The 14,009-nt window shown below is 38.0% G+C and overlaps 2 protein-coding genes across 3 annotated transcripts; both read left to right on the top strand.

Moving 5' to 3' along the window:
* Positions 1 to 8: 8 nt before the first annotated feature.
* On the top strand, positions 9 to 5,622 carry LOC144634679 (3-oxo-5-alpha-steroid 4-dehydrogenase 1-like). Its single transcript, XM_078493711.1, has 4 exons — positions 9 to 352; positions 2,991 to 3,259; positions 4,505 to 4,655; positions 5,515 to 5,622. The coding sequence occupies exons 1-4, from the start codon at positions 36 to 38 to the stop codon at positions 5,579 to 5,581; spliced, it is 804 nt and encodes a 267-aa protein (XP_078349837.1). The 5' UTR covers positions 9 to 35; the 3' UTR covers positions 5,582 to 5,622.
* A 1,214-nt stretch (positions 5,623 to 6,836) lies between these two features.
* Positions 6,837 to 13,010, top strand: LOC144634576 (uncharacterized). 2 transcript variants are annotated; one of them, XM_078493581.1, is made up of 8 exons: positions 6,837 to 7,302; positions 7,663 to 7,797; positions 8,859 to 8,941; positions 9,827 to 9,987; positions 10,118 to 10,203; positions 10,687 to 10,726; positions 10,931 to 11,754; positions 12,766 to 13,010. In XM_078493581.1, the coding sequence occupies exons 1-8, from the start codon at positions 7,224 to 7,226 to the stop codon at positions 12,867 to 12,869; spliced, it is 1,512 nt and encodes a 503-aa protein (XP_078349707.1). In that variant the 5' UTR covers positions 6,837 to 7,223; the 3' UTR covers positions 12,870 to 13,010. The 2 variants fall into 2 exon arrangements, with proteins under 2 accessions (XP_078349707.1, XP_078349706.1); XM_078493580.1 differs by having other exon boundaries at positions 6,849 to 7,302; positions 12,763 to 13,010.
* Positions 13,011 to 14,009: the final 999 nt, after the last annotated feature.

The following is a 14,009-nucleotide window of genomic DNA, read 5'->3' on the forward strand; positions in this document are numbered from 1 at the left end:
ACAAACATCTGACATTTCTTCTTTCTTCCGAGAGAATGGATTCTTCTTTTGCATTTCTTCGCGGATTTGATGAGCTCCAACTCATCTACGTCTTGTCAAAGACAATAATATTTTTATCAGTTATCGTTGCAATTTGTTTGATCTTTCTCAAGGCCGAATACGGTCGTTACTTTTCGTCGAATTCATGGCAAAACTGCTGCTCTGGGGTGAATCCAAGGGTTGCTTGGTTTGTGCAGGAACTTCCAGCCTTCGCTATACCCTGTGTGTTGCTGTTTTACGCTCGCAAGGATATTTTGGGATTAAATCCTAATACTATCCTCCTGTCTTTGATTCTTTTGCATTATTGTCACAGGTAAGCAAGGGTTTGTGGGGGAAATTATGGAGGGGAGGGGGGAGGGGGGGGGGTGTTACGTAACAAACAATTCAAGAAGCTTGAAACCGAGCGGTTAAAATTAAACTGCCTTTTTGCTTGTCAAACAAATGCGTATGGATTGTGGCTTGCGCAGTAAGGGCTGTTGATGTGTGGATATGTTATGAAGATTTTAAAAAAAGCATTTCTGTTAGGTGATGGGGAAGGGGGGGGGGGGGTGGCATAGATACTCTTGGATTTGACTGATTTACAATGGTCTTTATTTGGATCTTGGTAGGCTTAATTTCAAACATATGAATATTTAACAACTATTCACCAAAGTGGAAGTGGCTAGTGGTGGAGGAAGCCGCGAAGCGGCGAGGTAAATATCCACCACTAGCCACCAACACTGAGTTGAATATGGTAGTTGTATTAGTATATACTAAAACAGTTAGATAATATAGTCCAAAAGGATGATTACATGTACAAAGATTACATGTACAATTTTCTCGCGCGCGTTGCTCGGAGGTGAACAGAAAAGGATATTTAGAGTTTGATAAGCCAATCAGTGTGCGCCAAAAGCGCTTTCCACTGTTTTAGTATATTCTAATAAGCAATCATTATTGCTCCAATTCCTGTAGGAAAGTTAAATACTTGAATGACACAAAAAAGAAATACAGACATATCTCACACTAATGAAGAATTTTAAATGTGGACCTTGAAGTTTAGCAGCATTCTTTTTTCACAGGAGTCAATTGTTTTGTTAGTTTATTTAAGAAATAGAAAACATGTTCCGTGTTTCTATCGAGTTATAGAAACACGAGTGGAAGTTTGGGAGAACGAGAAATGCTGTGGAAACACGAGTCGATAGACGAGTGTTTCCACAGCTTTTTCGAGTTCTCCCAAACTTTCACGAGTGTTTCTATAACTCAATAGAAACACGGAAAACATGTTTTCTATTTCTTTTAGAAAACAGCACAAAGAAAATAACCACATCAAAGTAATATTTAGCGCTTTATTTAACATCAAAACATAGATTCTCTTCACCTCGCGGTTTTACGTCATGAACAGTAATCAACCAATCATAGTATGGGAGTCGATGAACAGAAATAAATCAACTGTTCAACATTTGCTTCAAGGCTAAAATTCACCGTTGTTTGGCCAAACAAACAAAGAAAACAGGCCGCTAAAGTTAACGTAATTATGAGAAATAACTAAGTCGATGGTTTAACTGAAGTCCAGCACTGGAAGGAGTCAAGAATTGTGGTTTTATTTCGCTTCATCGAACTAACCGAATGGTTTGACAACCGACGATCGAGCGACTCGAACCTTGGAGGTGAAAGTGAATTATTTTTCTGTTAAAAGAAGTTTGACTCGGCATTCTGGACGAATATCTTGTCCAGTTGAGGAGCTGTGAATAGTTCTGAAGTGCTGCAAAGCCTAGAATGGAGTGAAGTTGCGCCAATTCATATACTTCTTTGAAAGGTCAGCCGCTTCGATAATTTCTTTCACAGACTATTTTTGAATGTGTAGCGGGCTCTGTAAACATCTTACTCGCTTGCTTTAAAATGTGCAAATATCTGTTTAGTCTTAACCTGGTTTTTGTCAGCTGTGACATTAAAATTTGGCACAATTATTAGTTGTTATTTTTGCATTGCTTATTTTAGCGCCGTGAATATTGATTGCCGTGTCTACGACAACTGTCTGTGTCTCCATCGAGTTATAGAAACACAATTTTTAACCAATCAGCGCACGTATTTACTTTGTGCTATTTTCTAAAGTTCATTAAACCCATAAAAGCAGATTTAACTGAGTTTGCAGTTTGTAGGGTCAGGGTATAAGAATGTAATTCGACGTCTGAACTGGGCCTAATTATTAGGCCCAGTTCAGATGTCGAACTTTTCATGACCCAAACTAAATTCGAATTTGGACCGACCCAAATTCCCAGGGGGGGTACTCCGGGATCCAAGTGACGGGGATGTGCGAAGGATTTTTTTGGGGTCGAAATTTTCGATTCCGGGATTTTTTTGGGTAGGAGAATTTGGCAGGTATTTTTTTGGGTGACTTGATTTAAAAAGGGGATTTTTTTTCGGTATTTAAATCAAACTAAAGTGCCTTGGCGCGGCCTTGGCAATTTAGGGGTAATTTGACTAGGGATTTTTTTGGGCGTTTTTTTTTGGTCCAGGGATTTTTTTGGGTAATGTCGGGAGACTTAGGGATTTTTTTGGGTCCTGAGTTTTGCCTCCATTCGATCATCCCCGTCACTTTGATCCCGGAGTAACCCCCTGGGCCCAAATTAGCTGTTCCTAATACATCTGATGGTAAACATTCTCCATGACGCATGCTTTCTGAGTTCAACTCTTTGCAAAATGCATTACAATAATTAATGCATTAGGATCGGCACATGAAAAGTTTGGCATCTGAAAAAAGGCCATTTCAAAGTCTGAAGAATTCCTGGCCAAGCCAGGCGAGAAGAATGGTTGAGCCATTTCAAATTGAAAAGTTTCTGACATTTAGTGCCCAGTTTGAAATAACTACCCTCCCCTAAATTTTATTCAGCACTACAGACACCAAATCAAACATTTGCAGCATGTTAAACTAAATTTGCTTAAATTATAATATATATTTATTTTCTTTCTAGGTCACTTATTTATCCCTGGCTCATCAAAGGTGGAAAGCCTACCCCAGTATTCCTGGCATTTTTGGCACTCACATTTTGTTCTTTAAATGGATACATACAGGCAAGATATTTGACAAAATACGCTCATTATGACATGTCATGGCTGTCAAATCCTTGCTTTGTTTGTGGTATAGTAATGTTTTTCACTGGAATGGCCATCAATATTCACTCTGATCATACCTTACGCAATTTACGAAAACCTGGTGAAACAGGCTACAAAATTCCTAGAGGTAGGTTAGTTAAATTTCTGTTTCAAAATTGAATACCTGCTCAACGACCAATAATATTTTCCCCAACATTTTTACTTGATAGGAGTTGTGCTCTTTTTTTCTCTATCAGAGGTTTTTTATTACGTTACTTAACCAATCAGTCTTAATTCACCCTGCGAGCAGAGCCTCTTTTAACTTCCCTACGGTTGATATTTGGGAAGTAGAAAGAGGCTCTGCGTGAATCGTGTCATTTCTTTGAAGTCGCCGCAGCCCCAAAGTTTGGGCTGGTCAGTCCAGATTAAACCGGTTTTTGCCGCGCGGGCATTAATTTTTGGAAAAACTGATGGCCAAGACGGAGCCCACAGTACGCTCTCGAAAGCACTAGAGCTGACGATTGCTCTCGCCATCTGCTACCGTTTGTGCGCGCGTGCAGCTTATGGATCATTTAAGATCTCGTGTTTTTCGCAACCCAAGAAGAAATTTCGCGGTTTAAATCGCACATCTCTACCATAAAGACACTAATACAACCTTAAGCGGTGCTTGACGTGTTTTTACTGAGGTAACTCAGACGCTTTTTGAAGAAAAGAACTTGTAAAACAAACACTTTGTTCACACTGTCGTGTACGATCCGACACGCCATTCCGCGCGCGCATACTAGGATTAAGTGGTCCTCGCGCAAGCTAAACGCGCAAGCATCGTCGCAAGCATCGCGTAAACCTCGTGCATGCTCAACAAAGATTTTACACGATTCTTGCAGAGCCCCTTTCTTCTCAAGTATATCAGTGGAAAAAGAAGGGGCTCTGCTCGCAGGGTGGTCTTAATTTTGCTTGTACCTTTTTTTTTGTCATAAGCAAACATTTTTTATTATCAGAGAAGAAAACAAATAATTATTGTGATGCAATACAAACAAATGTGTGAATGCCTATTCATCAAGTATAATGTACTTATAACAGTATTATTAGTTGTCAGTGACTACTTCGACAGTAACTTTATCGAGGTAGCTCGCCTGAGCAACCTCACAACAGTCTTGGGGACAAGTCAAAGAGGGACTCAGTGCACAAACACATGTCCCCAAGTTGATGGTTTATTTAATTCTCTTCACATGCATGCTTTACAATGTATTGATGTTGTATGAAGAAAAAGACTTCATATAACACTTTGGATTTGTTGTTTTATCATTTAGTACAAATTTCTCTCCAATTACCAGTACAGCATAGCTCATCGTTTTTTTTTTTTTTTTTTTTTTTCACTTTTCTTTTATTGCAGGTGGTATGTTCACTTATGTCTCTGGAGCTAATTTTTTTGGTGAAATAGTTGAGTGGAGTGGGTTTGCATTAGCCTGTTGGTCACTTCCTAGCTTGTCTTTTGCCTTGTTTACTGCTTTTAACATTGGTCCAAGAGCAATTCAACACCATAGGTATGTAGACAGAGCATGAACAATTTTATGTCTTATTTTTCGTTGGGGTAGAGCATAATACTTAATTATTATTCCAGTTTTGTGTCATTTTACCATATAAGGGCAAAAGAGCAGGCATAATATACCACATAATTACATGTATTGTGTAGAACAGGGCAAAAATATGGATGGAAAAACTAACGGAACACAGACCCAAACTTATTAAAAATAGTGGAATAATAAATCCCTTATTCAATGGTTTAACATATAATACGAGTGGACATTTTGCTCAATGCTTACATTTTTCCATGCCATCACACAACTCGTAAAATAACCGCATTAATGCCTTTTTCCCTGTGTTTTTTCTTAAATTTACATAATTTTTAAGACTTACAAATTTCTTATCTTGTACGTTTGTTGTGGTATGGAAAAAAGCATGTGGCATTTTCAAGGAGAGTGTACCGGAGATCACTCAAACATAATACGCGCAATCATTTAAATAATCTGATTTGAAATGTTGAAATTTGACCCGCAAAATTTGCAAATATATTAGCCGAGTTTTAAAAATTATAATAAAGAGGGATCTTTTGGATGAAATGTTACATCTTTTCTATTGCTTGTTGTTTCCAGTTAGGGCCTTAAAAAAAGGGAAATCCGGGCAGGAGGAGGGGGTCCTCGAGATTGGAAATCCGGGCGGGAGATGGGTCAAAAAATTTTTGCCATCCGTCGGGGGTGTGTTTATTTTTTTGGAATAACCCATTAGGGATTTCTGCCTCGCTGCCTCGCATAATTGTAAGACTCAGTGGGTACCTGTGAATCATTCTACACACTTGTGGTGTTACTTCTATTTAAAATTTTGGTCTTATTTCTTGTTTTGCAGGTGGTATCTTCAGAAGTTTGAGGATTATCCAAAGTCTCGCAAAGCTCTGATTCCATTTGTGTTATAATGCACAACAAACACAATTAATTCAATTAGTATTTTTTTTTTTTTTACTTTTGCAAATCGTTCCTTGTCTTTATCAGTTTTTTCTCTGTCCATGTCTATTTGATTCATGGTTGCTTGGGGTTTTCAGTGTGAAAGAAACAGTAGCAGTCTAATTTCTTTCAGGGCCAAATACATGTATGCATGCCAGTACTCTGCCAGGCAGAGATCTGCTCTCTTGGGGTAATGATAGAAGGATGTTTCTTTTGACCTTCCTCCAAGCGTTGGAAAGGAATTTCTATCACAATGTGTAGTTCTATAAATTATTATCCATACATCCCCCACGGAAGGAATTTTTCCTAAGGACCCCCCAACCCCCAGGAATTTCCAATCCATTCTGTGGGGGGGAGTATGGACATTTTCCGGAACCACACAATGTAATCATAAATACACAAAGATCAATATGATCTTTGTGTATGAACCTTGAGAATTATAAATTCTGACTAAGCAAAGACTTTCATAAACAGTGACTAGAGTCCCAAAAAATAAATTAATGTAAAAGTTTATGATCACTGGAATACTAAGCAACCCTCTCCCTCTCAACTTAGTAACTGTATGTTTATCTAAAATAGACAAATAAAATATATACATTTTTGAGATATCCTTGCTGAACTGTATTTTTTCCAGGGCAAACTTTTTCAATTTGCTTCCTTCAAAAAGACTGGTGTGATACATCTTTAAGAAAATATGCGAGGAGCCCAAGAGAAGTAACCATTGCAGCAAATTTAAGGCTTGTAAGGAACAGCGTTATCACGCTATTCTAAACAAATCCTTCTAATTTCAAATGACCATAAAAATATCCCCTTTAAAGATGATTTCCAGTCCGTACTGCGCAGACTCGGGCTTTGTTTACGTTTTTGTTTTGAATTCGTTGAAACGTTACACTTCAGTGACAGCATACATGACGTTTTTTAGTCCGCCATTGCAGTTCGTTTCGTTCAAGAAGTTCCGATGAGGTAAAACGTCGGTTTGAAATAGCGTCAAGGTTCTTCTACTCGTTATTATTTGTTCTGCAAGGATATCTGGCGTTAATAATGAAGAAAAAGGTAAGTTTGTCGCGAAATTTTTAGTTTTGCTTGTAAACATTCCCTTCGTGTGGGCTCACATAAACATTGCAGCCGAGATTGCGCAGTACGGACTGGAATTCATCTTTAAATGTATAAGCCCAAAAATTTGCGTACATGTACCTCTGGAATTCTTTTGCTCCTGCTTAAAAAAAGTTCTCCAAAATGGGAACAGAAAATAGGTCATGTTACACCTGTTTGTTACCAAGGATCAGCGTCTAAAATTAAACAAAAGGCTAACTTTCTGCAATTTTCTCTTTGCAAAAAATAACCAATAATAATATTAATATCCAGCATTTTGTGATGTGTGTTCTTTCGTTCACTGTAACGCGAGCGAGAAATGCGCGTGATCACGCTTTCCGTGTTGTCATCCTAACGACCAACCGAAACGCAGCACGAAAGCGAGGCTAGTGGTTCGAAAAACTGCCGCCATGTTTACGGCGGCATGTAAATGTGAAAATTGTCACTGTTCTCGTCCATAAGTCTTTTAATTCTTGTCCATTGAGGGAGTATGGTGAAGTTTAAAAGACTGAGAACGGTACTATGAATATTACAGAGTGTTTTCCAATGAGGAAACGACGATCTATTGACAAGACGCCTGGACGTTCCCATGACGCTACAGGTTGAGTTTTAGAGCTTCTGTTTTGTCGTATATTTCTTTCATGAAGTTCTTGTTTTTCTAGGTTGCATTTGTCTTTCTAGTTATTTCCAATCATTAGGTTGCTCTAGCTTAAGAAATTGTCATGTCGCCTTCTTAAAATACTTTTCTTTCTGCTTGGCATGTTGGTAAATGATGCACTGAAATATGAGTTGAGTAAACATATCGTGATGGCTTTTTGCATGCTGCGTTTTGTTACGAACTCAATCTCATCTTTCTACTTAAAACATTAGCCTCATCGATCGCAGCAAGATTTTAATACACACACGCTATGTAAAACAAATATGGAGCATGAAACCATATAATCTAACACTTTCTTTTCAGTGTTTTCCCGATCCTTGCGGCGTACTCCTCGTCGACTCACTGGCAGCAGCTACAACAACTCCTCATTGTTGGATCAGTCCTTGGATATTGTATGGGATAATAATTCCCCATCACCCACAAGAACTTTATCTCTTGGTATGTTACACTGAGCGCATTATCAAAAGTCTCATGATTGACATACGTAGTACAGTCGACTGGGCTGGCCCAGTAACCGAGATCTCGCCTCACTACTATTTCCTTTGTAAAAATGTTGATGTGTTCATATGAGAAGGCAGGCCAACCCAGTTACCGAGATCTCAGTTGTAACCGGGATGGAAATTTTCACATATGAACTGTCACCAGCCATGTAACCGCGATAAACCATTTTCGGAGAAAATGGCTTTGCTTCTGCAACTGACTGTCAAAAAGACAGAATATTGCATACATATGTATGTACATGTATTTCCACTTTAGAAGTATATGTATTAGCTTCATTTGTAAAGCAAAATTGTTGCAAGTGTCAACTTTAGGTGTCCTATTTTGGTTTTGTCTCTTGAATTTCATCCCGGTCAATCAGGCTGAAAATTCCCACATAAACAGACTACAAAGTTTCTCCCAGTAAATGAGACAGCCCGTTTACTGGGCTCACATGAAGAGGCCCTAAATTCATATGGATAATCAAATGGTGGCAAGTGAAATTAGGAAATAATTTCACGCGCGTTTTGTCAAAATTCTAATAATTTCCTGAGTCTTAAGGCAAGGGAAATTATACGTCTAGAATTTTGACAAAATGCAAGTGAAATTATTTTTCATGCTGAAGCTTTAAAACATCTTTTATTCCGGACGCCATCTTGCTGCTAACTACGTTGCCATGGCAATTTTATTATTTTACATGTGAAATTATAAATTAATGTTGAAATTTCATGCCAAAATTAAGGAGTAATTTGTCACCTATGATATTACATCTATTACAAGTGGGGAGAATTCAACATTTTGTTAAAATGGGAAGGAAATTTTCATTGGATACTTAACTTACACATACCGGTAGTATCAAAGGACAGGTTTGTAGGTGGATTTGTAAGGTTTCCATATGCCAGGAAGTTTTGTTAAGGTCATTTCTTGGTCAAGAACCCTTGACCAAATTTAATCCTAATAACAAGCCAACCCTATTTTGTTAAGTGGAGTTCCAATGCCTTAAAACAATTTTGTTTTCAAAGGGAAAAGGAAGAAACATCATGGAAGTGACAGCAGTAGCAGTGGAGGTGAAATATCAGATCTGGTACAAAAGTTAGCTGACAAGGTAAGCAGCAGATCTAGACTTGAAGAGTTTCAATTGTAACTGTTTAAATGCCTAGCAAAAGCATGTTTCCCAAAAAATTTATAGCGCATGCATGTTTCCTCAATGTTTCCCAGTTTTGCCATATGGGAAGCATAGTTTCCGGTGCCAATTTTGCCTCCAGGAAGCAAAATGTTCTTCTGCTACACCGCAGAAACATTTCATGCTTCCGTGTGGCATGGAAACTGACATGAAACTCTGATGGCTGTCGAACTTTTGCAGTTCTACCCATAACTACAGTCAAATCTCTGTTAAGCAGTCACCTAGTTCCAGAAATGGCCAACTGACTGCTTAACAGAGGTTCTGCTAAATATTGCGTGTAATGTCACAAAAATTTGACTTAAGTGTGGAATGCAGATGCAAAATTGATCACAATGTATTTTTATAAATTTGTTTTCAACAATAGTAATGCAAATGATGCCTGGCATGATCAGATTTTATTAGGCTGTTCATATGGGAAGTGACTTTGTTGTAAACCATATCATTAACAGTTTTGCCTTCACATTTAACATGAACAAAAAATCAACTACATGTGTGATTTTCGGCTGTGTGGTTGGCTTAGAGGTACATGTAATTTTGTGAAACTAAACATGTTTTGCTTACCGAAGTGTCGAAAGATCGCATTGTAATCTTACTAGGGTACCATCTAAAAGAGGTGAAATACAATACAGTTAGCCAATTGGGTGACTGCACCGATAAATAGAGACTGCTTAATAAAGGGAAAGTTTAACAGTATCACGAGAAGCGATCTCTGGAAATTTGAAAAGTAACTTACTAACAGAGGGCTGCTTAATAGTAGTTTGACTGTTCTTTAAAGGGAACATGTAAAAAGATAAACATTTCTTTCAGTCTGGTAGTACTCCAGAAGCAAATCCCCCTCTGCTGGCATTCTGGATGTCCAGAGAAAACAATGTAACTGTACAACCCAACAAGGATGACGTTGCAGTGAAGGGTGACACCTCAAGTAAGCAGAAGAGCAAGGAATTCCGAACACCGTCAAGACGACCAAGGTTAGTGCATTATATTGTTGAAGTGTGAATTTTCCATATTAACTGGTTAGGGGTTTGCCCTGATATGTGGACATTCTGTTGTGTTGATGTTGTAAGTGAATAACTTCATTGTAACTTATTATTTTTACAGACGAGTTCTTAGAAAATGCAACAAATCAAAGATGAAACTACTGAAACAAGACATTGAACTACTTGCCCATCCAATGGGGGAAATGGGTAATTACAAGTTATATCCAAATATATATTAAAATGACTTTTTAAATTACATGTACCTTAGATCAAAAGTCAGAGAGCTATGTAACGCAACTCAAGTTGTCAAGTATTCAATTGTTTTATTGGTTGCGCCATTGTTGCAGACAAATTAGTCATCTTACGTGTAGGATGTACACATACCTACTACAAATGAACATACATATTATTTTAAAGTGGAAATGTGCAATGAGCTGCCATCCTAGAGAGGAAAGTTTTTAAAACAAGCAAGCAGCCTGTCTGCACCCTCTCACCCTCCCCCCTCACTTGAAGATGTAAGCTACCAAAACTATAGTCCCAGTTACAAGATTTTATCACCATGATACATTTGTAGGTAATATTTCTTGTCAAGTGATGTGTTCATAGTGTTACATACATGTACATGTACCACGAGATAAAGTTCTTGTGGGTGATGGTGAAGTAGTTTCTTTGTTGTTTTTTCTCTTATAGAAGAGGAAACAGTCAGCAAAGAGACTGTGTCAAAACCAAGGTAGATTTTCCATTTGCTTTAATTTCTTTTCAATTACTGTATCCTCATGAATAAAAAGATGTCTGTTCTTGTAACAATAATAATTATGTCAACACCAATTATGGAAGTTGCACAGTACATTACCTGTCACAGATGTAACTTTCCTTCTTCGTTACAATGAATAACTAAATTTGAATAACTTTGCATGTGGTTACTTTCTTGTAGTGAACAACAAGAACCTCCTGTGAATGAAGAAGATGCATGCACTGGTGTAAAACTAAAAGGAACAGACATGTCACTTTTCTTTGATGACTGGGACAATGACGAAGATGATCTGATTCTAAGCCAAGTTGATATTCCTATGAAAAACAATATTCCAGAAACTCAAGTGATGACCAACACTCAGTTCCTGGGGAGTGAAGAAGATACTCATCAAAATAACGTGACACATCAGCTGTCACACACAAAAGCTGCCCATGGCACTGCTGCAGATGTAGATGCAAATGACAGCATAGTTACAGAAAGTTGGGATTTTGTTGACGAACTTGGTGATAGTGATGATGAGGACGTTCTTCAGAACGCTCTTGAGGATTTTGAGAAATCCCAGCAGGTTTCTATTCCAACTGTCAGAAGGGTGTCGCATTTGCACATAAAACCTGACATGTCGCATATTACAAATATACAAAAGAAAGAGCTTTGTGACTCACTATGCAAGGTAAATCCACTTGAGAAAAATAGTCATGTCAACACCAGGTCAAAGGACCACTGTTCTGCACAACAGAGGGAGGTCACAGCTGATGCAAAATGCACAAGAAAAGGAAACTTTTCTTTTATACCACGTTCTTCTCTACAAAGCAGCACTACTGCAAGTTCAGAAAGTATCACAACGCAGCAAGTAAACCAATGTAAACTAAAAAATACCAACAGTGTTATCTTGCCACAAACTGGTCTCCAAAGAATAGAAAAAGAACAGACAAATTTTCAAAACACTCGCAAGAACAATAATGTCACCAGACAATCAGACAGTACAGGACAGAGTATGGTACAAAGTAAGTATCTATAAATACATGTACAATAACAATCAGGTCATACCTAACCAATTAATGGTTCTGCATCATTGGCAAATGGCAAACAAGTAGAGCTTCCTTTTAACCCTTTCTTGGGATATAAAGCAAAATAATTCTCCTTACACATATTTCATTACACACATTTTCCAAGATTTGATTTTGGAGAATTTGGTCCTATGTCAAGAAGAGCTTTGAGGTCTATCAATAATGATCCCAAAACCTGACGTCTTGAGTTTGTAATAAAAAGGATCTAGATTTATGTAAGTTACCAATAGCTAGACTGTTGGTTTTGTTTTACTGCATTATATTTCGTGATTGGTTAGTAATACTTGCATCACCTAGATGCATACTCAACAACCCTCCAAGTTAAGACCATTTTAATCGCCATGGCGACTAAAATTTTGGAGCTGGCGACTAAATTGGTACTGAAGTCGGCAGCCTGGCGACTAAAATTGAGAGAGAGCTTACTTGAGCAACTAAATTTTTTTCACTTGCAACCAAACTTAAGCAGTCCGTGGCCAAATGGCCACTAAGGAAAAAAATAAACTTGGAGGTTTGATCAACCTATCTGATTGTAACTTTCCAGAGCATGTTTTCCTGCATTTGGTGCTGGTTGTCTGTGTTTGCTTTGTGTTCCCATTCACTGTTATTTACTTTTTTGTGAATTTGGTTTTGGTTCTACACTCAGTTAAAAAACTGCTCTACTGTGCAACCCTGGTACACCAAGTTTGGCAGTAACAAACTTCCAGATTCAGTACATGTATTTACCAAACAAAACTTGACAAACCAGTCTTTTTTCCAGTTAAGACACTTTATTCCATACAACGCATACCGGTATCAGGTACAACAAAACAAACAGTCAGAACTGAGTTGGTTTATTAAACTGGGATTATGCTCTAATACTGCTAAAGATGAAAGGTTGTTTACTTATACCAGTGCTGTGGATAAATGATAATAATTTATATTTGTGATTAAATTTTCTCTTTCCAGCAGGATCTAAAACAGCCAAGTATTCAAAGGAAGATATTGAAAGGAAAAAACTTGAGGCACAGAATCGTCGCAAACAGAAAATGGCACAGAGTCAACACAAGCATTAGAGTCAGTTTGGAAAAACAAAAACATTCTGTTGTTCTTTTAGCTGTTCTGTTCCCATGAAATCTTGTTGTTTAGTTTGTACAAAGGATCGAATTTATTTCTCATTGTACACAGTACAGTGAATAAAACTGATTTAACCAAGAGGACATGGTGTTGTTGTTTTTAATAATTAATTTCATGTAGTAAAATGTATTTCATTTTCACATAATTTCCAAGTGTTAAAATGATGGAAAATCTTTCAAATCTAAGGTGGTGGTCACTTGATGGTGGGTGTGGTCACCAATTGAATTGGTGTTGTGAATGCAGAGTATTCGAAGCAAAGAAAAAAAGAGCTGCAGCAATTCGTAGCAAAGAGGAAACAGGACTGCCGATTTTTTAAGTAATACGTCATGTAAGCGACAGCAAACGTATCTCCTTAAAACAACAGAAGATTTTATGCATTTTTCGTAGGCTGTATAGCAGGCGAAAGAGGTCTGCAAGGCCATAATAACGTTGTCATGAAATAAAATTCGACCAGCATTTGGACAACATTCTGTTTCATGTAGGTAGACTAGAAAACAGCTGGGATTTACCAGAATTTCTTTACCGGTTTAAAAAGTTTTCTTACCTGCTGTGCTGAAAACTAGGGAGAACACTGAATTCAGATGGATCCATAAGGAGTGGGACATGGATTTTCTTTCTTGGGGGCAGCACATAACTTTTAGCTATTTGCTCTGTAATATTGGCTTATCCCTTGAACATTTAAACGCATGGGGACAAATCAAACAAGTTGGGTCAAGTTACAGTAGCCAGCGTAGCAGGCATCTGTGTAGTTTTTAGTGCGTTTAAAAGAGTGCGCGATCGCGAGAAGGCCGCGCGATTTTTTCCTCGCGTGGCCCTCTCGCACCTTTCGCGTTTCTCCCATACGCGCGCTAGAAACTACGGCGCCTGCTACGCAGGCTAAGTTACAGTGAATAAAGCTTTTGTTGCAGTGGCATAAGTTTTTATCAAAATGCATATTATTCTAGATGAACAACCTTGACTGTTATCTGTAGAAGAAAAGTTCAGATATCTATTGGACATGTTCAGGAGGTCCCTGTGCTTGTTATACTCTATGCTCAAGCTGTGTGCTTATGCCTAGGCATTTGGCAAAATCAGCCATG

This window comes from Oculina patagonica, chromosome 13 (genome assembly GCF_052425735.1).
Source record: "Oculina patagonica isolate OP01 chromosome 13, crgOcupat, whole genome shotgun sequence".
In the NCBI taxonomy this organism is placed as follows: Eukaryota; Metazoa; Cnidaria; class Anthozoa; order Scleractinia; family Oculinidae; genus Oculina; species Oculina patagonica.